Source organism: Scyliorhinus torazame, chromosome 21, assembly GCF_047496885.1.
Source record: "Scyliorhinus torazame isolate Kashiwa2021f chromosome 21, sScyTor2.1, whole genome shotgun sequence".
Lineage (NCBI taxonomy): Eukaryota > Metazoa > Chordata > Chondrichthyes > Carcharhiniformes > Scyliorhinidae > Scyliorhinus > Scyliorhinus torazame.
Genome location: NC_092727.1, coordinates 126,434,005 through 126,461,744, shown reverse-complemented (window position 1 = coordinate 126,461,744; position 27,740 = coordinate 126,434,005). Strand labels below are relative to the sequence as shown.

At 44.3% G+C, this 27,740-nt stretch overlaps 1 protein-coding gene across 1 annotated transcript; it reads left to right on the top strand.

Annotated features, from left to right (window-relative positions):
• On the top strand, positions 1 to 27,538 carry mrpl45 (mitochondrial ribosomal protein L45). Its single transcript, XM_072487503.1, has 8 exons — positions 1 to 102; positions 2,111 to 2,312; positions 5,082 to 5,199; positions 8,170 to 8,268; positions 14,768 to 14,816; positions 20,290 to 20,439; positions 24,209 to 24,382; positions 26,537 to 27,538. Exons 1-8 carry the CDS (start codon positions 28 to 30, stop codon positions 26,633 to 26,635), a joined length of 966 nt encoding a protein of 321 aa, XP_072343604.1. The 5' UTR covers positions 1 to 27; the 3' UTR covers positions 26,636 to 27,538.
• Positions 27,539 to 27,740: the final 202 nt, after the last annotated feature.

The following is a 27,740-nucleotide window of genomic DNA, read 5'->3' as shown; positions in this document are numbered from 1 at the left end:
CTTCCCGTCAGCCTGCGGGGCGGAAAGATGGCGGCGTCCATGGGCAGGCTCCTGTGGGCAGTGGAGAAACCTCTGGGACGGGGAGTGAGCGCGAACCGGCAGGTAGGGCGGCCTCACAAACACCTAGGGGCCGCGGCCGCGAGCAGGCGGTTAAAGAAGAGCGGCCCCGGCTCGGCTCCTCATTTCTAAAAGCCCCGAGATTTCTTAGGGCCGAACCGCTCAGCTGCAGGTGCCATTGAGCACACTCTGCCTTCACCTGTTAAGTCCTCCTGTCTTGGGAAGCCTCCAGAGGATTCCCTCCCCATCCATGAATTAGTCTTGACTTGACATCTCAACTGCATAGGAACAGAAATAGTCCATTCGACTTGTTCCGCCCGATCGTGGTTGATTCACTTCAATGCCCCCCCCCCCCCCCTAGTATTCCCCCCACACTATTATTCCCCCATAATATAATTGATATTTGGAAATCTCAATCTCTGCTTTAAACATAATGACTGAGTTTCCATGGCCCTCTGGAATAGAGAATTCCAAATATTCGCAACCCAAAGTGCATGGGACATCACAAGCGAGCATGATTCTTGGGCACATTCTCCTCCCTTGACCAACGATGTGAAGGATTTTGCATTTGTCAATGTCCCACATTGTTTTGTGTCTCATGAAGGCACTAGGAGCTTCAATCATCAGAGTTTCTGAATGTGAAATATTGTCCAGGATGGTTTGCAAACAGACATGAGAAACATAGAAGTCAAAGCTGTAAGTGAGAGATTACAACTGAGATGGAAGTTGTGGTATTAAAAAGTGGTGGGTGCAACAGATGCAGAGTTTGAAGTAAGGAGTTTCAGAAGGTCAGAATCATAGTGTTTGAGAGCTCCTATATTAGTGATGGGAGGGAAGAGGCAATGCATAAAAAGGAACACAGGCAGGGAGTGAATTTTTGTGCATTCGTGCCTGAAGTTGATCGAGAAATGTACAAGGGCTTGCACTATTGGAGGTTGGGGCAGTGTTGGAAATGGTCTCAGTGGTGGAATAAATGAGCTTTAAAGCTCAGGTCCAAACAAAGATTGCAAACAGACTAAAGGTGATCACGGCAAGGAATAGAATCAGTGGCTGGGAAGCAGCGATTTTAGCTGGGATCAAATGCGATGGCTTTTGTGTTCTGGATGTTAAGCTGGAGCAACTGTGACTCGATAATTCTAAATGAGCAATAAGCACAGAGGGAGTCGAACTGGGTAACATCTGTGCATATTTAAAAGGTAATTTTATGGCTGTGGCTGTTGTTAGCAAAAACTGTGGAGCATCCATGAGCTGGAGAGTACTGTGGATAGCACGTATAGAGAGGTGGTCACACCGCAGGCTCAGACTCCACAGGCAGGAAGGGAATGGGTGATCACCAGGCAGAACAAGAGAGCTAGGCAGGCAGAGCAGGAAACTCCTGTGGCCATTCCCCTGCAAAACAGATATACCGCTTTGGATGCTGTTGAGCAGTATCACTGGAAAGCAGCAACAGCAAAATTCATTGCACCATGGTTGGTCCTGCTGCAGAGGGGAGGAGTGAAAAGTGTGGGATCGCAATAGGGGATTCAATTATAAGGGGAATAGATTGGCGTTTCTGTGGCCATAAACGAGACTCCAGGATTGTATGTTGCCTCCCTGGTGCTAGGGTCAAGGATGTTGTGGAGGGGTAACAGGACATTCTAGAGGGGGAGGATGAACAGCCAGTGGTTGTGGTACACATTGGTACGACATAGGTAAAAAAAGGGATGAGATCCTAAAAGCAGAATATAGGGAGTTAGGAAGAAAGTTGAGAGGTCGGATCTCAGGATTACTACAAGTGCCACACGCAAGTCAGGGTAGAATTAGCAGGATATATCGATGGAAAGGTTTAGGAAGAGAGTTCTGTAGTGTAGGGATGTGATGGTTGAAGCTTGCTACAACCATGGAGCAATGGAGCAGAGGAAAATGGGATACACCATAGAACAGAATGAAAATGCAAACTGCAGCATATGCCTGGAGGAGGTTGCAAAGGGAGACTGTAGAAGGATTTGTAAAGAGCCACCATTTCTTCTACCAAAGTAAACTAATTGCAAGTTAATATTTGTATGCCTGACAGGTTTGCCAGGGCTTGGAAGCACTGCTTAGCCCACTGAAGTTGTGTACCTCTGCTACCATCATTACTGTGAGAACAAAGAAGAGACATTATGTTCCACCACGTAAACAGGACAGTTCTATTGATCAGGAGAAAGCAGCTCGAGCCGCAGGACTCGTAATTCGGCAGCAGTACATGGAACGGTCCATTAACATATCATGTACAGGTATGGGAGATCCGTAACTCGCAGTACAGAGCATGAGCTTTTAGAAGGAAACAAAATTGTGCAGGAAGAGTTTTTGTGAATGGTTCACCTTCAGTATCTAAGGAAGGTTGAGATGATCTCTCAGTGGCTGCTTATTTGTATCTTGGGTCTGGTTATCTTTAATTGGGGAAAGCGATGCAACTTTCTCCCTGCTTCTCTCCTACCCCTCCCTCCTGCTGCAATCCCTTCCAGCAGACATTGGCCCACACTGCGGCACAATCCCACTAATACTGCCTACCCTCTATTACCTCTCAGTCAAGTGACCGTTCTTCATTTGTGATCTTGAACAAACAATTTGATTATTGAATGCGGCTCAGTGCCCAAATTGTTAAGTTTATTGGTCAATGATCATCAGACTCTCAGAAGGAGGCCATTTGGCCCATCAGTCAGTACAATTCTCTTAACAGCTGCTGCATTCCAGCTCATCATCACTTGCTATACTTAAAAGAGCCTCCTCCCTCATGATCAGTTGAAAAGGGAATAGACTCTTTATTCTACAATTGGATTCATCTTGACTTTTGCAGCAAATTGTTTTTCCAACATCGCCAATATATCTTGAACTAAACATGGAAGTTCCAAGTAAACGCAATTTTATTTCATGTCCTTTTGATTTTTCTCCTGGATTTGCTTGCAGCCGTGTCCTGGAGACTACTTTACATTTCTGATAACACCATAACAATTCTGGAGAGTTGCTAACCATTGTTTTCTGTGAGCTGTATGTGCGGCCATGCAGCAACCCAGGCGGTACTGTGCAATGTGCTCACAAGTTGTGCCAGTTAAGCTATAAAGCACAAATGTAAACATACTGCACATTCTGATGAACAGGCTGTGCACAAGCAACAAATTTTAGACGAGACATTTTTGGTATTCCTAAGACCTTGATCTTAGGTAGGGGTGGCCCACAGTAGGCCACAACTACTGGGTTAGGGAGGTGAAATAATCAGCCAGGGTTTTTACACCGTTTCTCCATCTAGTGGCCAGTGCCAGAAGTGCAGGCATGCAGATACTAGCTGAGGTTAAGGTCAGGCCGATCTCCACGATCAAATGACACTCTATATCCAGGCTCATATGAGAAGGATGACCACTTGGGCAAGAGGTACTGCAGAGTGGCCAGGGCATAGTTCAGTGTTTGAAAGTGAGGAGGGGAGAAAACTGATCAGTTTTCTGTTTTTTCTTCACAATTGTGTGATGAATGTAAAAATTGTTAAAATATTATATTTTACATCTGTCGCAGTAATATTTTTAAATGCCTGGGTTAAGGTATATATTTGCTGCAGTAATATTATTAAAGAACCTAGGTTAAGGTACCCAGACTGTGTGTCTTCTAAAGCTGTAATTAAAGAGTCGTAAAAGGTGAGGTAATTATTTATTTTAACCACTTACTTGGTTACAGATAATGGAATTGTGTTTTGATTGTTGGTGGTTTCCTGATAGTTTAGTCCTAACAAAGGAGATCATGGAATGCAATGGGATGGAGATAATGGCATTAATGGGAGGAGCCAGGTCTGTCTGTAGTTTTGCAGTCTGTTATAGGATTTTAAGTTGACCAGCTGATTTGCCAAATGCTATTAGGTTGAGCAGAACTGGATCTGCTCTTGAAAGGAACTCCCTCCAAAAGTCTCTACACAGCTAAACAGTAAACCTGTTTTGTTAATTCTATTTTTAATTGGCATTTGAACTTACTGGGTTGCTTAGTTGGAGTTAGTAACAGGTATAGATAGTAAGCTTAAGTTTTTCCCGTAACAGCCTCCCTGAACAGGCGCCGGAATGTGGCGACTAGGGACTTTTCACAGTAACTTCATTTGAAGCCTACTTGTGACAATAAGCGATTTTCATTTTCATTTCATTTCATTCCTTGTGTTTAAGAACTGTTTAACATCTGATAATTGTAAAGCTATTTCTTTGATGTCAATGTGGTTAATTCAGCGTTTAAATTAAAGTTTGTTTTAACATAAAATGTGCCTATTGGTCAGAGTCATCATTGCTGAGGTGAAGCATCCTTTCCTCATGGTTTTACAGATTTTAAAACAATGTTTGGGGTTCTAATCTGGCATCCTAACAAATGTTGGAGTCTTGTCTGGTATTCTAACAATTGGCAAAATACATTTTTGGTGCTAAAGCATTTTATTATCATAAGATTCATCTTAAGAGGGTGACATCATATATAATTTTCACACACGCTAGTGTGTGTTGTGGGTGCTGACTCTGGATGGCCTTCAACAGGGGATAGTTCTTGGTAGGGGTAGAGATCACATCATACAGAGTTCTTTAAGATAACAAATGATTCAGTGTGGACTGGCTTCCATTGCCTCAGGAATCGAAGAGAATTTTGCAGAGTATTTTTTCCGTCTGATTGGACTTTCTCTTTTTAATAAATTTAGAGTACCCAATTCATTTTCCAATTAAGGGACAATTTAGCGTGGCCAATCCACCTACCCTGCACATCTTTGGGTTGTGGAGGCGAAACCCACGCAAACACGGGGAGAATGTGCAAACTCCACACGGACGGTGACCCAGGGCCGGGATCGAACAGTGCTACCCACTGTGCCACCATACTGCACCCCCCTAGACTTTCTCTTTTTGTTGCCTCTCCCAGGAGATTACATGACTGGGGTGTGTGTGAGGGAAGTGATGCTCCAGCCATCATGGTGTGGGCAGGTTTGATGGGCCAACTGATATTTCCCTGTCAGAATTTTGTCAGTGACCCATGCTGTTATGTGTTTTCTGTAGCGGGAATATTTGATCCGTACCTTCCACCCGAAGGTGATGCTCGCATGTCCTCCCTAACAAAGGCAGGGTTTAAACAACGCGCAGAGCAGATCAAGCAAAGTGCGACGTCACAACTTGCGTAAGTTGCCATTGTGCATTCTCATTGTGTAATAAAACACTGGTTCTCAAACATTTTTGTTTGCAGGACCCCTCTTAAAATAGATGCGCAATCACCAATGTATCAGTTAAATTATAATACAAAAAGCCATGATACAAAATTGTTGCATGTATAATGTGTCTGATTGATGCGTTTAAGAAAAAATATATTTCTGATGTATACCGATGAAATGTGTGTGTATGCTTCTTACTGGGCAGTCTGTGTACCTTGGTGGGATGTTTCCTGCACTCTGCTCACACTGAGCATGCCTCTGGTTGCTGCTTACTTCTGACCATGGTATTCTCCCAAAAAACAGCACCTCGGGCCATTGGCCACTAATAGGTCTGGCCATGTTTGTTAAACATTTCACACTATTGTGCGGATCCTCTGCAAAGTCACTTGGGCCCCTGGGCCTTGATGGAGTCCAATTTGAGAACCACTACAATAAAGTATTGTACATTGTGCCTCTCTAGTATTTATAGCGTTTGAGACACAGGTGTAGTGGGAATGTCACTGGACTTGTAATCCTGAGGCCCAGACTGATGCTCTGGGGACCTGAGTTATATCCCATCATGGCAGCTGGTGGAATTTAAAATTGAATTGATAAAAATCTGAAATTGCATGCGGGTCTCGGTAATGGTAACCATGAAATCATTGTCAATTATTGTAAAAACCCATCATCCTTGCATGGTATGGCCTATATGTGGCTCTAGATCCACAGCAATGTGGTTGACTCGTAACAGCCCCTGAAATGGCCTCGCAAGACTCTCAGTTCAAGGACAATTGGGGTTGGGTAACGAATGCTGGCCTTGACAGCGACGTCCACGTCTCATGAAAAAATAAATAAATAAAACCATATTGAGCCAGTCAGGATACAGTATCTGAAGAAAGTTCCTGCCTCTGAGCCAGAACGTCATGGAAGAGGTCCCACTCCAGAAACTTGAGCATGGAATCTAGTAGTGTTGGAGTGTACCTTCCTAACAGACGGTTGATGCACAATGATGGGCCAAATGGCCTCCTTCTGCACAGTAGGGGTTCCGTGTTCTACATGATCCCAGTTATTTACTGTTTGAACATTTCCTTTCATTGGTGCAGGTGTTCAAAAAGGCAGCTCACCACCACCTTCTCGAGGGCAATTAGGGATGGACAATGAATACTGGCCTAGCCAGCGACATCCACATCCCAATGATAAATGAAAAAGGGATTGCATCTTTTAAATGAGAGGATAAAAGAAAGCCCCATCAGTTCTCTAAGCTAAACAGAAGAATCCCAGGGCACCCTTTCAAACATAAGCAGTGGAGTTCTCCCTGGTGTCCTAGTTATCTTCAACCTGTATAACTGACCGTCTTATTTCTGTTGTGAGACCTTGCCATGCAAAATTGGAGTGTTGTGAGGCTGTGAGCAACACAATATTAGTGCAGGCTTTTCTATCTGACCAGGGGCCGAAGCGACCAGAAGCGAAGCAAAAACAGGAAATGCTGGAAACATTTAGCAGGTCTGGCAGCATCTGTGGAGACAGAAAATAGAGCTAACAGTTTGAGTTGAGAGGGAGAATGTGATAGATTATAATTGTGTAAGAGGGTGGAGCAGCTGAAGAGTAGAAGGTCAGTGATTGGTGGGAACTAGGACCAATTGCAGCAAAGATGTGTAGGTTACAAGACTGGAAGCGTTAATGGCAATGTGAAGGGCTTCAGAAGTAGCTGGTATGAAGGTAAGAAATCGGAATGTGTACTGGGAGAACAAAGGTTAATGCTCAGTGAAAGCAAAACTAAAGAATAAATAGCAGGTGGCCCAAAAGGATCCAGATGGAGGAGGAGGATCATAGTTTAAAGTTGAAATCAATGTTGAATTCTGAGGGCTGTAACGTCACCAACTGGAAGATGAGATGCTTGCTTCACTGGAGCATCGCAGCAGGCCAAGGATGGACATGTGGGCATGAGGACAAGATACTGAGTTAAGATGGCAAATGACAGGAAGGTTGGCATCATGGTTGCGGGCTGAGCGACGGTGTTCCACAAAGCGCTCAGCCAGTCACAGTCTCCCCAGTGTAGCGAGACCGCATTGGGAGCAGCGAATACTGTAAACTAAATGAATGGAGGTGCAAATGAAATGTTGCTTCTCCTGAGAGGAGTATTTGGGACCTTGAATGATGAGGAAGGAGGAGGGGTAATGAAATGAAATGAAATGAAAATCGCTTGTTGTCACAAGTAGGCTTCAAATGAAGTTACTGTGAAAACCCCCCAGTCGCCGCATTCCTGCGCCTGTTCGGGGAGGCTGGTACGGGAATTGAACCCACGCTGCTGGCCTTGTTCTGCATTCCATCGTTGGATTACACAGTGTGGTTTTTATCACTGGAATTAGGACATGAAAATGGGCCAAGTAGACCGAGATGCAATCCCCTTACTTGGCTATTAATGTTCAGCAGAAATAAGTTCAAGAGGACCTAATCCATCGGGACCAGTCCCTGTTTCAGAATTAATTGACGTTAATTTCAGAAACTCAATCAGGTACCTGAATTTGAAAATGTGTAGTGAATAAAGATGTTGCACTGGTGAAGCAGTAAGGCTGTGTAGAACTTTATCAAATTCATTGCATATGATGAAAGGACCCCCCCCGCGTTTGCTGTGTGCTGCCACTGTTGGAAGTTTCAAATTGGGTGAATCCAGGAGTGGGCTTGGCTGTGATGCTGCTCATAGTTGAATAACCTTGCTGACACTCATTGTTCGTGTTTGTACATGAAAAATGGATACTTGGAACCGGAGCTGGAGGGCTATTAGTGTCCATGTAATTCATGAAGTTAAAGAATCATGGAAAAAGGCAGACAGAATAGGTCGATAGTGCACAACCTTTGAGCTGTGGCTGATCAGGTGATTGGAATTTATCCTAAAGTCTCTGTTGATGGCAGGAAAGTCCCTCTTCCGTAGTGGCTACTAACTGTCTTTCTTTTAACAGAGTCCGAAAGGTGAAAGAACAAGATCAAGAATTTAACACAAAAGATTTTGTCTCAAAGGCCCAAGATATTTACATAGAAGCACACAACTGCCTTGTGAAGTGAGTGACATTTCTAAGGACTTTGCACACGTAAATGAAAATCTGAAAGCATTGTCCTACCTATCCTTGCTACAAGAGGATAAAATGTTTTACGAGTGACTTTCACTGTAACCACCTATGTGTCGAAAAGGCATTTGATAGAGTGGAGTGGAGGAAGTATCTGTTCGAGATTCTTGGGAAGTTCGGCTTTGGCCTCAAATTTATTTCCTGGATTTGAATACTGTATAGGGCCCCTGCTGCTATTGTCTGTACGAATTTCCTGAATTCCGGTTACTTTCCGTTTAATAGGGGCCTTAGGTGTCCCTGCATCTGTTTGTTTTGGAATAGAACCGCTCGCTATAAACACTGAGGCCCTCTCTAAGTGGAGGGGGATATATCGGGGTGGGGGGGTGGGGAGCATTGAGTGTCCCTTTATGCGGATGACCTATTCCCCCCCCCCCGTGGAGCGGAGCCCAACTGGGATGATACCTTTTCGTCCTGCCAGACTACCTATTGCTATTTGAGGGCCCGTGTGGCCCACAATTGGGCTAAATTACACTAATCTGGTTGACAGTATCAAAAGAGACTTGCAGAGGGGGGAATAATCTCATTGACGGGTAGGGTCAGACTATTAAAACAAACGTGCTACCAAGATTTTTATTTCTCTTTCAGTGCCTCTCCATTTTTCTCCCCGAGTCCTTTTTTGTTCAAGTCAACAAATTAATGTCCTCCTTTATTTGGGCGGTAAGACTCCCAGAATCTATGGGGCTTTCTTCCAAAGAGACAGATAATCGGGGGTGTGGCCTTACCCAATTTACTATTGGGCAGCATCAGGAGATATTGTTGTGGTTTAGCGATCCTGGTTCCGTGTGGGTGCTGTAGTCGGGGGTGGGGGGTGAAAGTGGATGTCCTCCACTTTGCATCATTGATAGCCCAGAGATGAGTTCAGCTTGGGTGGAGGCCTCCTACTCCGCCGAGTACCTCGGCTTGATTGGGTGACCGTGTGTCATTTCTACATTTGGAGAAGGCTAAGCAAACCATTTGAGAGCCCGTGAAGGGGTTTTACCGAAGATGGCAGCTATTCATTTCCTTTTTTAAAAAAAATATATTTATTAAAGTTTTTTAACAACACAATTTTTTTCCCCTTACAAACAATAAACCCCCCCCCCGTAACAAAATAACACAAAATCGCCCTGAGCAAGATATATACATGGTAAGATGATATATTTACATAGCTTTATACACTGGCTCTCGCCCGTTCGTGCCAGTTTCCCCCACCCTCCATGTTATCCCCCGCTCATCCGTCCCCTCAAGCAATCTCTCGTCCCCCCCCCCCCCCCCCCCCCCCCCCAGGGTTGCTGCTGCTGCTGACCGACCTTCCTCTAACGCTCCGCGAGGTAGTCTAGGAACGGTTGCCACCGCCTGTAGAACCCCTGCGCAGACCTCCTTAAGGCAAACTTAATCCTCTCCAACTTTATGAACCCAGCCATGTCGTTTGTCCAGGCCTCCACGCTAGGGGGCTTCGCCTCCTTCCACATTAGCAAGATCCTTCGCCGGGCTACCAGGGACGCAAAGGCCAGAATGCCGGCATCTTTCGCCTCCTGCACTCCCAGCTCGTCCACTACTCCAAATATTTCTAGCCCCCAGCTTGGCTTGACCCGGACTTTCACCACCTGAGATATTGCTCCCGCCACTCCTCTCCAGAACCCCTCCAGTGCTGGACATGGTTCGCCGGGTTCCCTGAACATCTTCCACATCTGTCCTCTACCCCAAAGAACCTACTCAACCTCGCCCCCGTCAGGTGCACTCTGTGAACCACCTTAAATTGTATCAGGCTGAGCCTGGCACATGAGGAGGAGGAATTAACCCTATCCAGGGCGTCAGCCCACAAACCTTCCTCGATCTCCTCCCCCAGCTCCTCCTCCCATTTACCCTTCAACTCTTCTGCTAGCGCTTCCCCCTTTTCTTTCATCTCTTGGTGTATTGCCGAAACCTTGCCCTCCCCGACCCATACACCCGAGATCACCCTGTCTTGAATTTCTTGTGCCGGGAGCAGCGGGAATTCCCTGACCTGTCGCCTCACAAAAGCCCTCACCTGCATATGTCTGAATGCATTTCCCGGGGGTAGCTCAAACTTCTCCTCCAGTGCCCCTAGGCTCGCAAATGTCCTGTCGATGAACAGGTCCCCCATTCTTCTAATCCCCGCCCGGTGCCAGCCCTGGAACCCCCCGTCCATCTTCCCCGGGACAAACCGGTGGGTACCCCTGATCCGGGACCACACCGAGGCTCCCACTGCACCCCTATGGCGTCTCCACTGGCCCCAGGTCCTTAACGTTGCCGCCACCACCGGGCTCGTGGTGTACTTTGATGGCGAGAGCGGCAGCGGTGCCGTCACCAGCGCCTCCAAGCTCGTTCCTTTGCAGGACACCATCTCCATCCTCTTCCATGCCGCCCCCTCTTCCTCCATAACCCACTTACGGATCATCGCCACGTTTGCTGCCCAGTAGTAGCTCCCTAGGTTTGGCAGCGCCAGTCTTCCTCGGTCCCTCCTGCGTTCCAGGAACCCTCTCCTTACCCTCGGGGTCTTGTTCGCCCACACAAACCCCACAATACTCCTACCTACTCTCTTGAAAAAGCCCTTGGTAATCACGATGGGGAGGCACTGGAACACAAACAAAAACCTCGGAAGGACCACCATTTTTACCGACTGCACTCTATCCGCCAACGAGAGCGGCAACATGTCCCATCATTTGAAGTCCACCTCCATTTGGTCCACCAACCTCGTCAGATTCAATTTGTGTAGGGCCCCCCAGCTCCTGGCTATCTGGATCCCTAGATACCGAAAACTCCCCTCCGCCCTCCTCAGCGGTAGGTCCCCTGCCTGTAGTACAAAAAGCTCGCTCTTCCCTACATTGAGCTTCTAGCCCGAGAACTCCCCAAACTCCCTCAAAGTCTGCATGACCTCCACCATCCCCTCCATTGGGTCCGCCACGTACAGCAGCATTCATTTCCTTTTTTAAGGAGCTAGCGTCCGCCAGCTGTTAGGCGATTTAGTTAGTTTTTGTGTTAAAGTTAATGCGTCTTTTTGCTTTTTTGTCTCTTTATTGTGTATATCTGTTTGATTGATTCGGGTGCTTCTCATTATGAATTAATTTTAATAAACATATATTTAAAAAAAAATATCTCTTTGCTGCTTATGGGAGCTGGCTGCACACACGTTGTCTGCCATGTTTCCTACATTGTAACAGAGGTTGCACTTCAAAGGTGCTTCATGGGGTCTAACCACAGTGGGAAATTCTGAATTTGTGAAAGGTGCAATATGAATTGAAGTTCTTTTTTTTAGATCAGAAATTATGCAGCTGAGCGAATGCATGAAAACAAACATGTGATTTATATTATTGAATATTGCTTCTCCAGCTCTTAGCTTACTAATTGATAATTAATCAGTTAGCAAATGTTTCCAAAGTTTTTTAAAAAGTTTAGAGTACCCAATTCATTTTTTTCAATCAAGGAGCAATTTAACAACCAGCAGATGAGAGTCCGGTCTTCAGCAAAAGTTTAACAATCATAGTTTAGGAACGCCAATCCGCCTACCCTGCACATCTTTGGGTTGTGGGAGTGAAACCCACGCAAACATGGGGAGAATGTGCAAACTCCACACGGACAGTGACCCAGAGCCGGGATCGAACCTGGGACCTCGGTGCCGTGAGGCAACAAGGCTAACCCACTGCGCCACCGTGCTGCCCCAGATGTTTCCAAAGTTGATTTCCCGTAAGTTAGTTTTGACCTCATCTCTCCCCAGAATGAAAGGACTTTTGTAGTTTTATTTGAGTTCTCGTTTGTGAAATTTGTCCAACTGGATCTCGTGAACCTATTGTTTTTTATGATCTTGTTAGGATACCCGACCAGACCCCAATGTTTGTTAGGATGCCATAACAGAAACTCACAATAATTTGCAACTTGTAAAACTGTGAAGAAAGGATACTTCACCTCAGGAGTGATGACCCTGACCAATAGATATCTTTCATGTTAAAACAAACTTTAATTTAAACACATTAACATCAAAGAAATAGCTTTACAATGAACAGTTAAACAGTTCTTAAATAAAAGGAAAAACTTTAATTCACTATATCCACCTACCACTATATATAGTCCAACTAAGCAACCCAGTGTAGTTCAAAATCCACTCATAAAGTTAGCAATCAGCGTTACTTGCTATTCTCTGTGCTGACCTTTGGAGAGAGACCCTTTCAGGAACAACCTGAAAATCCTTTGTCTTGTCAGACTCAAATCCTAAGGCAAAACTGTCAAAAACTACAGACAGACCTGGCTCCTCCCATTAATTACATCATCTGTATCCCATTAAGATGTCCCATGAGCTTCTTGGCTAGAACTAAACACAATTATCTACACCCCAGGGAATCTCCTTTCCATCACTATATTCCATTTGCCATCAACATGTAAACAAGGAAATAGTTAAAATCAATGATTACCTCACCTTTATGACTCCTTAATCACAGGTTTAGCAGATCTGTCTCCTGTATGTATTTGAATCCCAGGCTTTTAATAACACGATGATAACAAAATATAATATATAACAATTTCCTACATTCAGCATAATCCCAAATATTATTCCTTGGACTAATGTCTAAATATTCAGCCTCATCTGTAGCTGGCTCACTGACACCAGCGACCATGCTTGCATGAATGTCGCCGATGGTTATTGCCTATTCAGCTCGATTGAATCAACTCTATCCTGCCTGCTGATGTTCCTACACATGCACTGCTATAGTAGAGAGGTACTGGATAGAGATCAGGGTAGGAACACGGATTGTAAACAGTGTATTTATCCAAGAATCAGTCAGAGTAGTCAGTAAGTTAAATTTAATGGACTGGTACCATTAGCGTCCTGTGTGTTGGTGTGGGGAGGCTTTCAGGAGTTGCGTTCCTAAACTATGATTGTTAAACTTTTGCTGAAGACCGGACTCTCATCTGCTGGTTGTTAATTTCTGCGCAGGGTAGATTTATTAGAATGCTGCCAGGGATTAAGAACTTCAGTTATGTGGGGACATTAGGGAAGTTGAGACTGTTTTCCTTCGGGCAGAGGGGGTTAAGGAGAGCTTCAGTAGAGGTGTTCAAAATGATGAAGGGTTTGTAACAATGTAATTAAGAAAAGCTGTATCTTCTGGCAGCAGGTTCAGAAATCAGAGGAGACAGATTTAAGATCATTGACAAAAGAACCAGGAGATGAGAATTGTTTTTAAATCGAAATATGGGATCTGCAATGCACGTCCTGATAGGTTTGGATGAAACAGATTTAAACTTTCAAAGGTTTGGTCCCAGAAGATGGTCCCAACCATTTTCAGCTGCTTCATCAATGGTCTGCCTTCTACCATCAGGTCAGAAGTGAGGATGTTTGCGGATGTACAGTGTTCAGCACCATTCGCAACTCCTCAGATAATGAAGCAGTCCATGTCCAAATGCAGCAAGGCCTGGACAATTTCCAGGCTTGGTGACAAGTGGCAAGTTACATCCGTGCCTGACAGGTTGGGCCGAAGGGCCTGTTTCCATGCTGTAAACCTCCTATGATTCTCTTACACACAAATGCCAGGCAATTACATCTCCTACAAGAGAGAATCTAACCATTGCCCCATGACATTCATGGCATTACCATCACTGAATCCTCCACAATCAACATCCTGGGGGTTACCATTGATCAGAAATTGAACTGGACTAGCCATATTACACTGTGGCTACCTACCAGGGCAGGTCAAAGGCTAGGAGCCCTCACCATCTGACTCCCCAAAGTATTCCCACCATCTACAAGGCACAAGTCAGGAGTGTAATGGAATACTCTCCACTTGCCTGGATGACACTCAACAACAGTCAAGAAGCTCAAGACCATTCAGGACAAAGCAGCCTCCTTCCACAAACATGTAAACCTTCCACCATTGCCGAACAGTAGCAGCCTTAAATGGCACCTGCCAAACCCACAACCACTACCATCTAGAAGGACAAGAGCAGCAGATACCTGGGAATCCCACCACCTGGAGGTTCACCTCCAAGTCACTCACCAACCTGACTTGGAAATATATCGCCATTCCCTCGTTGTCGCTGGGACAAAATCCTGGAACTCCCTCCCTAACAGCACAGTGGGTGTACCTACACCTGAAGGACTGCAGCGGTTTAAGAAGGCAACTCACCACCACCTTCTGAAGGGCAACTAGGGATGGGCAATAAATGCCGGCCTAACCAGTGACTCCCACATCCCGTAAAAGAATAAAAAATACGAGAATTGGGGAAATACTTGAAGAGGAAATGGAGAAAGTGCAGATGAGTGGGTCTAATTGGATAGCTAATTCAAAAAAACATTGCAGTCACATTGGGCAAAATGACTGCTTTCTGTGCTGTGAGATTCATGATTCCATTCCCATGGTGTATTGAGCTGTTAACTGAAGAGAATTCAGGGATTTATTACCATGAACCCAATGTGATTTTAAAAAATTATTTTTGTTTACAGTTTTGACAAAGTAATGCTTCACAAGTTGGTAACAGAGCACTGTTACCCGGTGAGTATGTTTCTCATTCTGTGACTTTATATTTGCAAGTATCTTTAAAAAATACCCTGGGCAGGAGAGAGAGACGGACAGAAACCCTAACGCTTCTATCCTTCTATCTGGAATCAATGTGCATTAATTTAACTAAGACGGAGCAGCACGGTGGCACAGTGGTTAGTACTGCTGCCTCACGGCGCCGAGGCCCCAGGTTCGATCCCGGCTCTGGGTCACTGACCGTGTGGCGTTTGCACATTCTCCCCGTGTTTGCGTGAGTTTCCCCCCCACAACCCAAAGATGTGCAGGCTAGGTGGATTGGCTACACTAAATTGCCCCTTAATTGGAAAAAATAATTGGGTTCTCTAAATTTTTAAAATTTAACTAAGACTAAAGTGTGTTCCCAGACCCCCTTTGTGTGTGGTCAGCTTTTATAAAGTCCCCAGTAGCAGATTTCCATGGATTTTTAAACCAAGTAGTATTAATTATTCACACACACCTTTTCCAGAAAGATTCATCACTGCTTCACCCACAGCACAGACACATGTCCCGAGATCCAAACTTACCTTATTGATGAGCAGGGGCCGGGAACGCCAAGACCCAGCAGGTCTCGGGGGTTTCGGTGCAGACACAAACCGGGAACCAGCAGCAATCCAGCATTTTGAACGTCTTTGGGCCAAGTGCTCCTGTATAAAAATAAAATACTGTGGGCTGTTGGGAGAAAGGTATAACCCTTTGGAGGAGTAGTGTTTTGCTTGGCGCAACCAAAGAACGGAGGTTGTGGTTGAGCCTCTCTGAATCAGAGTATCTTTTAGAGAGAATCCCAAGGTAAGATTTTTGAAGGTGAAGACCGGAATCCCTCATGAGAGAAATAGTTTCAATCCGGTTCAACACTCAAATGTTTACTGGTGTCTGGGTAGGTGGGTTATTAAGAAATCCATGGAATTTGTCTTGGTTGCATCTACCATGTATTGTGCTGTGTATTGTGCTCAGCCACAGTTTATCTGTTAATTCATACCTCATAATTAATACTGAATATTAGAGCATAAAATATAAATTGTATTATCTTTCTTACATATGGTAAAGTTTATTTTTGTTTGTTCAAAATCAGTGGAACTTGTGGCAAGTCTTAGCAAAATCTCTTGGCAAGTGTCTTGGATCTCAAACTTGGTCGACATGTACCAAAATACCGTGGGGCCTGGTTTAGAACTATAACACACACAAGAAAGATACAGTAAAAGAAAGGAGTTTCCCCCCAGCAAATATTAAAACTAAACAGAATAGTTAACAATTGCTATGTTTGTACGAGTCCAGGGAGAAGGGCTTTTCCATTCGGGAGTTGAGATTCAGATGAGTCCAGATTTCTGAAAACCGGATTTTAGGGAGTTTTTAAGAATAAGATTTGCACAGCAAGTAGAATAGACAGCTTTAATAATACTTTTAATCAGAGGACCAGTTTCCCTTTTTGAGTAAAAAACTTGGTTGTTTTTTTGACACAGGCTTTCAAGAAGGCTTTAAAAACCTTACGCCTGGCCTGGTTGAAGGTTAGATGTTTCAGCCTGATTTTAGCAGCGGTCTTCGTTCTGATATAACTCCTGGATTCTGCTGCAAAAACCAAATAGGGCTTGTAATAAAAGGCTTTCAAAAATCGGAGCATTGGTCATGTGATAACTAGCCATTGATATATGATGGAAAATAACCAATAGTTTATTCATGTTAACAAAGGAGTTGTCACCTCTGATAAAATAGAGACATATAGGCATCTTTTTTTAAAAATGTTTCTTAAAAAAATTTCATGTTAAACAAAACCATCCAAAACAACCAAAATTGCACAACAGAAAAAAGAAACAAACACATATTAACTAAAACTCCAAAAACCTAAACTAAACAGCTGACGGTGACTAGCCCTTAAACAAGGAAGGGAATGGCTACCATCTTGGGTAGAACCCTACTACCGACCCTCTAATGGTGTATTTAACCTTCTCCAAATTTAGAAAAGACATGGAGAACATATCAGCCATGATCAAATGGTGGAGCAGACTTGATGGCCTATAACTTAATTCTGCTCCTATAGCTTCTGGTTTTATGAGGTCACCCAACCAAACTGAGGCACTAGGTGGAGTAGGAGACCTCCACCCAGGCAGAACTCGTCTTTGGGCTATCAACGAGGTGAAGGTGAGGACATAGAACACAGAACGATACAGCGCAGTACAGGCCCTTCGGCCCACGATGTTGCACCGAAACAAAAGCCGTCTAACCTACACTATGCCATTAACATCCATATGTTTATCCAATGAACTTTTAAATGCCCTCAATGTTGGCGAGTTCACTACTGTTGCAGGTAGGGCATTCCACGGCCTCACTACTCTTTGCGTAAAGACATCCGTCTTCACCTCCGACTGAAGCACTGGCAAGTCTGATACCCCAACTGTGGCCAGCAGCGAATATGGATCCAAATCTATATTGAGTATCTCCGACATGGTATTAAAGCAAGAAGCCCAGCAGCTTACCAACTTGTGACAGGACCAGAACATGTGTGTGTGGTTAGCTGACCCCTGAGAGCATCGCTCACACCTTTCCTTCACCCCAGAGAAGAATCTGCTCATCCTCGCTTTAGTCAGATGGGCCCTGTGCACCACCCTGAATTGGATCAAACTTAGCCGAGCACATGAAGACATGTGTTGACCCGGCAAAGAGCCTCACTCCGCACCTTACCATCCAGAATGGGACCCAGTTCACCCTCCCATTTCATTCTCACCTCACTCAATGGCGCTGACTCTGCTGAGAGGATATGGCCATCGATCTGGCCAAAGGCAACATCCTCTTCAACAGGATGGTGCCAAGGGAAAGGAGGGAAAGCCTTGTGCAAAAAATCACAGATTTTAAAATACCTGAAAAGACTAGAAGCAGGCAGTTGGAATTTCTCCGCCATCTCCTTAGAACTAGTTAACCTCCCCACAAACAGGCCTCCAAACCCTTCCACTCCCGAGACTTAAACATCGAGTCCAAACCCGCTGGTAGAAAAAGGTGGTTATTGCAGGTGGTGAAGACAGGGAACAGAGCTTGAAACGGTGCCGGAACTGCTTCCAAATTCTCAGGGAGGAGTCCACCACTGGGTTCAAGGAACATCTCGCCGGAGACGAAGGCAACAGCGCAGTAACTATTGTGCAAAGGCTTGAAAAATTGCAGGAGCTCGCTTCCATGTGTCCCCATATGGTACCAGGATGACTAAATCTCCTGAACACTGGCTGCCCAATAGTAAAACAATAAATTGGGTAGGGCCATGCCCACCGATTGTCTGTCTCTTTGGAGGCAAGCCCCATGGATTACCTGCCCAAAAACAGGAGGACATTAATTTTAAAAAACAATTTTGAGTGCCCAGTTCATTTTTTACAATTAAGGGGCAATTTAGCGTGGCCAATGCACCTACTCTGCACATCTTTGGGTTGTGGGGGCGAAACCCAAGCAAACACGAACGAATGTGCAAACTCTACATGGACAGTGACCCAGAGCCGGGATCGAACCTGGGATCTCGGTGTCCTGAGGCAGCAGTGCTAACCACTGCTCCACCGTGCTGCCGGAGGACATTAATTTGTTGAGTTTAACAAAAAGGACTTGGGGAGAAATATGGGGAGGCACTGAAAGAGAAATAAAACACGTTCATTTTCATAGTCTGAACTCTACCCGCCAATGATGGGGGGAGGTTATCCCACCTCTGCAAGTCCGAATTGACATTGTCAAGATCAGTGTAATTTAATTTATGAAGTGAAGCCCAATTGTGGTCCACTTGAACCTGCAGATAACAAAGCTAGTCTTGGCAAGGTGAGACGGTAACGTCCCCAGTTGGGCTCTCCTCCCCGGGGGCTTGACCAGGAAACATTCGCTCTTGTCCAAGTTCAACTTGTAACCAGAGAATGAGCCATAAATACTGAGCAGCTTCATTATCTCATCTATGACGTGTACTGGGTCCGCAATGTAGAGAAGTAGGTCATCCGTGTAAAGGGACACTGATGCTCCACCCCTCCCCAATTAATCCCAATCCATTTAATAGAAGACCTCCGCATTAAAGCAAGCGGTTCTATTGCCAATGCAAACACAAGTGCAAACAGTGGAAATAAACTTACGGTCAAGAATTTCAAACATACTCCCACTCTACTCTATCAAATGCCTTTTCAGCATCCAGGGAAACAATCACCTCCGTTACGGGCACCGAGGAGGGAAAAGGACAATGTTTAGCAGGTGACATATATTGGCTGAGGATGGGTTTGCTCATCTCCGAACCCGCTCCTTCTCTTTGAAGCTTCACTATTACCGCATGCGGAGGATTCTCAGTCGAGGCCTCTGCTGGGGTATAGGGTGGGCTCGGTCCAACGCCGAAGGGGACGTGAATCCACCCTCCCTCCACCATCTTACTGAACATCTCTGCATAGTACTCCGTGTGTGATGGGCCCTCCATCCCCTCTGGCAGCCCCACAATTCAAATGTTTTGCCTCCTGGACCAAGATCATTCACCTTGACCTTCAACGACTTATTCGCTTTGGTCATCAAAGGCATTCTCGCTTTCAGTGAGCAATCTGATCACTGTGTCTGGAAAGGGCCACTTCCATAACTTTTATCGTGGCTCCATGGGCTTTCACGGTTTCATTGGTCTTCTGCAGAACTGCTCGGGTGGGGGCCAAGGCTTCCTCCATTGATTTCCGGAGGTCTCTGAAACAATCCGCCAGTGATATTCAAATTCCTTTGCCAAGGTACTCAAAAGCATCATGGCTGTTAGTGGAGTGGCTGGAGCCCCTGAGGCTGCCTCCGCCATTTTATCTGTCGGTGAACTCTGAGTAGCTTCTGTCGACGACCTTCTGCTGTCACCTTTCCCCTGAATTTTCTGGATATTTCAATATATAGGATCCTTATCCCTTTACTTATGTGGGTTTTCAAAAGAAAATGCCCCCTGAAACTGAGCGAAATGGACAAAATCTGTAGTCCTCTAGTAGGAGCCACCTTGTGCGTGTCTTCCCCTTACATTACGCTCGACATATAGGCGTCCTTCGCACTTGCCTTGTGCGTAATCAGTTGAATTAGTTTTCCTTTGTAACCTGACGTATATTGAGTCAAAATGTCTGAGGGCTTGTTGCCCCTATTTTGGGGTAAGTCCTGACGATAGCAAGTACAATATTCCACGAGGATATTGTCTAGGCAAGACCATTGTAATCCATTTTAAGAAACTTTCAGAAGCTTGGCCGACTTGCAACTCCAAATATAAGGTGACCTATTGCAGCTATCTTAAAGTGCCCTTTTTAAAGAGGGTGTATACAGGTTTAAAAACATTTGTAAAGTCAGTGCGGCATGACGATAATTTTGCATTTGGCTTTACCACACCTTTGCAGGGAGGGAGGGTTCCTCCAAGTTGATGAAAGAGGGCCACAGAGAAATCTGGATTAACCCTTCTTCCCATTGAGAAAAGTCGACTAATCTGAATCCTTGGTCTTCCCATTAGGATATGGTGCGTGGCAACAGGTACAAGACTATTCGCTGGAGGTTCCTGCAGTCGTTGGAGCCACCAAAGCTTGTACACGTCCGATGCCCTGATATGGTCAGCAAAGGGAACCTGTATGGCCAGGTTACTGTCCGATTCCACACCCAACAGGTATTGGTCAGCCAGCCCCGTTTATCAGTGATTGTGGGAGAGCCCAAATGAGTGTGAGAAACTTAAAATTTCGATAAGGGGAAGCTAGGATTGCTCTCCTTAAAGCAGCGAATTATCAGAAGTGACTTAATGGAGGTATTTAGAATCATAAGGGTTTATAAAGAGTAAATAAAGAGAAACAGTTTCTATTGGTTAAACGATCAATAAAGGGCACAGCTTTTAATGTGATTGGCAAAAGAGCCAATGGCGACAATAAGAAAAATGTTTTAAGCATTGCGTGGTTAGGATTTGGAATACATTTCTTGATATGGTGGTGGATGCAGATTCAAAGGCAGCCTTCAAAAAGGAATGGAATAATTATGTGGAAGAGAAAACATTGCAGAGATCCGAGAAAGAGCTGGATGCTCTTTGAAAGTGCCAGAGCAGAGTTGTTGGGCTGAATGGTCTGCTTCGGTACTGTTCTACGATTCTATAAGATTCGCAGGTGGACACCTGTTACAGTGTAGAAGAAATCTCAGCAAGTTATTTAGGTTTGCTTATTGGTGTAGAGCATGGAGACAAGCCATTCAGCCTAACTGGTCTCTCCACATGAGCCTCAGCTCACCCTGTTTCATCTCACCCTATCAACATATCATAGATACATAGAAGATAGGAGCAGGAGGAGACCTTTGGCCCTTCGAGCCTGCTCCGCCATTCATCACGATCATGGCTGATCATCCAACTAAATAGCCTAATCCTGCTTTCTCCCTATAGCCTTTGATCCCATTCTCCTCTGTATCCAGCCACCTCTTGAATATATTCAAAGTTTTAGCATCAACTACTTCCTGTGGTAATGAATTCCACAGGCTCCCCACTCTTTGAGTGAAGAAATGTCTCCTTATCTCTGTCCGAAATGGTTTACCCTGAATCCTCAGGCTGTGACCCCTGGTTCTGGACACACCCATCATTGGTACCATCTTCCCTGCATCTACCCTGTCGAGTCCTGTTAAAATTTTATAAGTCACTATGAGATCCCCCCCTCATTCTTCTGAACTCCAGCAAGAACAATCCCAACCTAGTCAATCTCTCCTCCTATGACAGTCCCGCCATCCCTGGAATCAGTCTGGTAAACCTTCGCTGCACTCTCTCGAGAGCAAGAACGTCCTTCCTCAGAGAAGGAGACCAAAACTGCCCACAATACTCAGGTGTGGCCTCACCAAGGCCCTGTACAATTGCAGCAACACATCCCTGCTTCTATACTCAAAACCTCTCGCAATGAAGGCCAACATACCATTAGCCTTCATTACCGCCTGCTGCACCTGCATGCTTACCTTCAGCGACTGGTGCACAAGGACATCCAGGTCTCGCAGCATATCCTCTGTTGTGTTTCTTTAACTTCCCCGTAAAGGTTTTTATGCTCTGCCCCTCGAACGCTCCATGTGGTAGCAACCAGTTGAACCACTCTCTGGGTGAAGAGGTTGTTCTTGAGTTTCATATTGGTGTTATTGGTGACTAACTTATATTTATGACACCGGGATTCAATAATCTCAGCTCTCAATCACCGCGTCACGCAAATATTGCACATTGTTTTCTATTCTCTGTGTGGTGATTGCATGTACTACTTGTCAAGATCAGAGACAGATCTTGGGTCAACCCACCCCCCAATGGCGCCACCAGCAGGTTAGATAATTTGTTGGTGCTCAGAGACGGAATTTCTGCTGTGACGGGTGAAATTTTCCACCTGACTTCTATTCTTTTCACTCGGTTTCGACTAGTTTGAAGACACCAACTTAAATGGAGGTCACCATGCAAACATAATATCTGGGTCATTGGCTCAGACACCCTTTGAAGGAGTCAAAGTATGTTGACATACTGCAAGAATAAAGGGCTCCTGCTTTCAACCAGCTGTAAATCCATTAAGCTAAAGGTGCTTTGAACCAGCATGTGAAGGGAAGGTGTCATAAGTATTGTGGTTCAAAATTGTCACATCTGGAAGCTTTATGATTTGCCTTCCACATCAAACAGATGCTAAATACTATTTTGCTGACTTTCAGAACAAATGTTTGCTCAGCATAAAGGTTCATAAAATTGATGTGACGTTATTTACTGATCTTGCTGCAATACACAGCCTAACTCCACATCCGGTTCTGTAAGAGTTAATGTTCCAGCCCAGAATGAGGGAGGTAAGCCCACTGTGCCCATGCTCTTTGAAAGTTAGTCCTATCCCCGTAGCTTTACACTTTTCCCCCTTCTAGTACTTATCCAGTTCCCTTTAGAAAGTGACGATTGAATGCACTTTATCACCCTTACAGGCAGTGTATTCTAGATCATCATAATGTGCTGTGTGAAAAAGGTCTCGACTCCCTTCTGGCTCTTTTACTAGTTACCTTACAACTGCCCTCTGGTTATCGACCCTGCTGTCATTTAATGCATTTTCAGATCAACACAAAATACGAAGAACCTTTTTTTACAGGGACAAACTAGGGAAGGGACTATAAGATAATAATAGTCCTTGCTGATGAACAATATTGTTTTTTTTCCTTTTGGGGACTGCTTCATCTCAAGTTGCCCAAGAAGAACTGGATCGGTTTCACCCTGATTACTTGTTTCAGTAGCTTCTCATCAACCAGCTCCTTAGTTATAAAACTATACCGCTGGCAATGTCTAAATGCTATTTGTCAAGAAACTATTTGTTACGTGACAGATCGTTCACAATATTAACTCTGTTTCTCTCTCCACAGATGTTGCCAGACCTGAGCGTTTCCAACATTTTCTGTTTATTTAAAATTGTCACATCTAGAAGCTATATGATTTGCCTTCCACGTTAAACAGACGTTAAATACTATTTTGCTGACTTTCAGAAGGAATGTGTGTATGACAAACCCATTGGGTGATGGTCACAGCTGGAAGTTTAAATTCAAGTTCTTCCCTAAGTTCCCGACCCTTACTTTGAAATCACTCTGTGGCCTCACCATCCCTATCTCTATAATCTCCCCTCAATTCCACACAGCACCAAATTATCTGCACTCATATATAATTCTGGCTTCTTCAGCATCGTGATTTTAATCGCTCCACCATTGACCGATGTGCCTTTAGTTGCTGAGGCCTAAACTGTGAAATCTCTTCTCAAAATCTCTCCGCCTCCACACCTCACTTTGTTCCTCAAAGCTGTTACTTAAAACCTACAAAGTTTATAATCATCTGTCTTAATATCTCCCTTTGGAGCTTAGTATCACATTTTGCTTTATAATGCTCCTGTGAAGCACCTGGGGATGTTTTAGGACAGTAAAGGCACTTTTGAAATACAAGTCTTTGTTGTAACCATCTACATTACTTAGAAAAGCAAAATACTGTGGAGGCTGTAAATTTGAAATAAACAGAAAAAGCTGGCAACACTCGGGTCTGGCAACATCTGTGGAGAGAGAAACAGGGTTAATATTTTGAGCATGTATGAATCTTCAAGAGTTATGGAGAAGAGTCATACAGACTTGTATCGTTAATTCTCCACCGAAGCTGCCAGTCCTGCTGAGTTTCCCCAGCATTTTCTGTTTTTAATTACAGGTAAGTTTTGAAAGGAGTACATATCCTTTAAAGGAAGGGAGTCATGACAACCGTCACAGGTTTGAGGCGTTATTTTGAGTTTAACCTTGATACTTCCTTGTTCAGTTGTCATGTTTGTGCCACAATGCTGCCTTCATGTGGCCATTATTAACTATACTGGAAAACTTGACATTGATAGGATGTTAACTGTAATGGCACATAAACCAAAGCTGTTTATCTCTGCCCTCAGACTTTGGCAATTTATGATCGATTTGGTCGGCTGATGTTTGGCAATGAAGATCTACCGAAAGATGTCCTGGAGTATGTGGTGTTTGAAAGGCATTTAACTAATCCCTATGGTTTATGGCGAATGCATGGAAAAATAGTACCTGCTTGGGCTCCTCCCAAAGATCCTATCATTAAGGTAATTTGTGAGTTTTACCTTGTGTTTGAATGTTTTCAAAGCCATCGTCTTCCTCATTCTCGAACATAAAAGAAAGGCTCGAGTATATAACCATAAAACAGGGGCTGAATTACACTGGTACGGTTTCATATAATTCTTCATTTTTCACTTGCCCTGCCACACCTAACATCTATATTCATGCTTGACTCCTTCATATGCTATGTCTCAGTAAATCATCTAGTTTATAAGTCTGTAGAGAATCTGTGTCTACAGTATTTAATTTCTGTGCCATGCATACCCTCCATAAAACCAACTCATGCTATGTTGAGCCTGAATAACCTAATTTCTGTTGCATCTGTCTCATTTGTTTCTGTTTTTTAGAGAAAGATTACTGAATTTAAAAAAAAAATTTTAAATGCTTTTAATTTATTGAGTTACATATCAGTCAGAATGAAGTTTAATCCACCCTAATCAAAATAATAATGGACAATCATGATGCATCATCAGTAATTCCTAATCGTGACAGCAGCTGTGATTACACAGCGATAACACCCAGAGATAATGGAATCTGATTTAACAAGGGCAGAAAACCATTCCATAACCAGCAATGTTGGTAGCTCCCATGTAACTAGAAAGCAAAAAGAATTGCTCTCTCTTAAGCTAGGAGGAAGTTTTGCCAAAATTCTAGGAGGCCAGCATCTGGAAACACCAGAAGGAGAGACTTCTTGTAAAATCCAGCCCTTAAAAACAAAGAACAATCCAGCACAGGAACTGGCCCTTTGGCCCTCCAAGCCTGTACCGGTCATGATACCAACCTTGGCCAAAACCCTCAGCACTTTCTAGTGCCGTATCCCTCTATACCCATGCCATCCATGTATTGGTCGAGATGCCTTTTGAACGCCATTAATGTATCTTCTTCCACAACCTTCCCTGGCAACGTGTCGTAGGCACTCACCACCCTCTGTGTAAAAAAAAAAAAAAAAAACCTGCCTCACACATCTCTTCTAAACTTTGCCCCATGGACCTTAAACCTATGCCCCCTAATGACTGACCCCTCCACCCTAGGAAAGAGCACCTGCCCATCCACTCTATCCATGCCTCTCATAATCTTGTAGACCTCGATCAGGTTGCCCCTCAACCTCTGTCGTTCTGATGAAAATAGTCCAAGTCTGTTCAGCATCTCCACATAGCTAACACCCTCCAGACCAGGCAACATCCTGGTAAACCTCTTCTGCACCCTCTCCAAAGCCTCCACATCCTTCTGGTAGTGTGGTGACCAGAATTGTGCGCAGTATTCCAAGTGCGGCCTTACCAAGGTCCGATACAACTGCAGCATGACTTGCCAGTTTTTATACTCGATGCCCCGTCCAATGAAGGCAAGCATTCCGTCTGCTTTCTCGACTATCATGTTCACTTGTGTTGCCACTTTCAAAGATCTGTGGGCCTGTACTCCCAGATCTCTCTGACTTTCTATATTCCTAAGAGTTTTGCCATTTACTGTATATTTCCCCTCTTATGTTAGACTTACAAAAATGCATTACCTCACATTTGTCCAGATTAAACTCCATTTGCCATTTCTCTGCCCAAGTCTCCAACCTATCTATGTCCTGCTGTATCTTCTACCAATCCTCAGCATTATCTGCCACTCCACCAACCTTGGTATCATCCACGAACTAACTAACCAGACCAGCTACATTTTCCTCCAAATCGTTTATGTACACTATAAACAACAGAGGCTCAAGCACAGATCCCCACTAGTCACAACATTCCATTCAGAAAAATACCCTTCTACTGCTATCCTCTGCCTTCTGTGACCGAGCCAGCTCTGTATCCATCTTGCCACGTCTGATCCGGTGTGACTTCACCTTTTGTACCAGCCTGCCATGAGGCAAATTGTCAAAGGCTTTACTGAAGTCCATGTAAACAACATCCACCATCCTCCCTATATCAAGCATCTTTGTCACCTCCTCAAAAAACTCAAACAAGTCAGTGAGGCATGACCTCCCCTTCACAAAACTATGTGAGTGTCAATCTGTATGGTGGTTGATGATCAAGTTACTGATAAGTCCTGCACTTCAGTCGCACTGCATTATTCAGATGTCACTTCAGTTGCACTATTATTGGAGGAAAATTTTCAAACAGAAATACTTATTTTGATTTGTTTTTAAACTGTAGACTGTTATGATCCCTGGACCCAAAGTCGAGTCATGGGAAGAGATTGGGGCGAAGAATATTGAGATTCCCAAACCTGAAACCATACAGTGGAACAAGTGAGGAACTATGCAGAAACTGAAAATCATGTTCCAGCTTTGCTGTTTGCACTAAGACGGCAAGTTTCATTCATTACAGCGGGAACAACCTACCATCCTTTGATTACCAGCTTCGTCTGCCTATAACTGGACAGTGCCAATCTCTGGAGCGAGAGTCAACATGTGCTGGAACATGTCACCACATTTCCTTCAAACCCAGAATCACTTCAACATGAAACATAAGCAGCTGAAATTTCTTACCCATTCTAATCTTTAAGCAGACTTCTTTAATTTAAAAAAATTATGCTGAGTGCTTAATTCTGATCCGTTTCTCCAAACCAGTATATTATAGCTCCTAAAAGCCCTGTTCAGTGCACACAGTGGCTTCATTTATATCGAGAGCAGAAACTTTATGCCCATTCATTGCTATTGTGTTAAACCTGTATAAGGAGAGTAGCTACAGTATCTATAGAGAAGATGGGATTCATCCCCTGGTAGTGATTCTAGACTGGTTTTCACTGTATCCCATGCAGCGTAATTAATACCCAGGAATGACTAACAAAGTTGTAGTTTAATAATAATAACGCTTATTGTCACAAGTAGGCTTCAATGAAGTTACTGTGAAAAGCCCCTAGTCGCCACATTCCGGCGTCTGTTCGGGGAGGCTGGTACGGGAATGGACCAGGTTTGAAGGGATCATAACTCCCTCAGATGCCTTCAGTGGACTACGGGAAATTAATTGAACTTTGAGTTCAGATGCCACCCTTCCAACTTACTCCTTTGGAATGAGTCCCAGGTGGAATGAAGGGTTCCAATTTGTGAATGTGATGGTACTTAAATTCCTTGGGTTTGTAGAACTCTGATTCCAGAGTTCAAGATTTGCTGTTTCCAATTGGTAATGAATAATAAAGTCGAAGTCTGCACTATGCGCATGCTAGAGAGCAATATGTAATGCATTTGAGTATCAATATTAGCTATGATGTGGAGCAATGGGACTGGGGTTCAAGTTCCCACTTGCAGGTTCCTATGTAATCAATTTCCAACTTATCAACCAGAGACCTGTGCTTCTCCATGGGGGAGTGTTTCAGGGCAGTACAGTAGCACAGTGATTAGCACAGCTGCTTCACAGC

Excerpts from the sequence above, each read along its gene's own strand:
- mrpl45 (XM_072487503.1), top strand. The coding sequence starts at position 28 with ATGGCGGCGTCCATGGGCAGGCTCCTGTGGGCAGTGGAGAAACCTCTG. Across the intron at positions 2,313-5,081 it reads CATTAACATATCATGTACAG|CGGGAATATTTGATCCGTAC; the intron begins GTATGGGAGATC and ends TGTTTTCTGTAG. Across the intron at positions 24,383-26,536 it reads CCAAAGATCCTATCATTAAG|ACTGTTATGATCCCTGGACC; the intron begins GTAATTTGTGAG and ends TTTAAACTGTAG.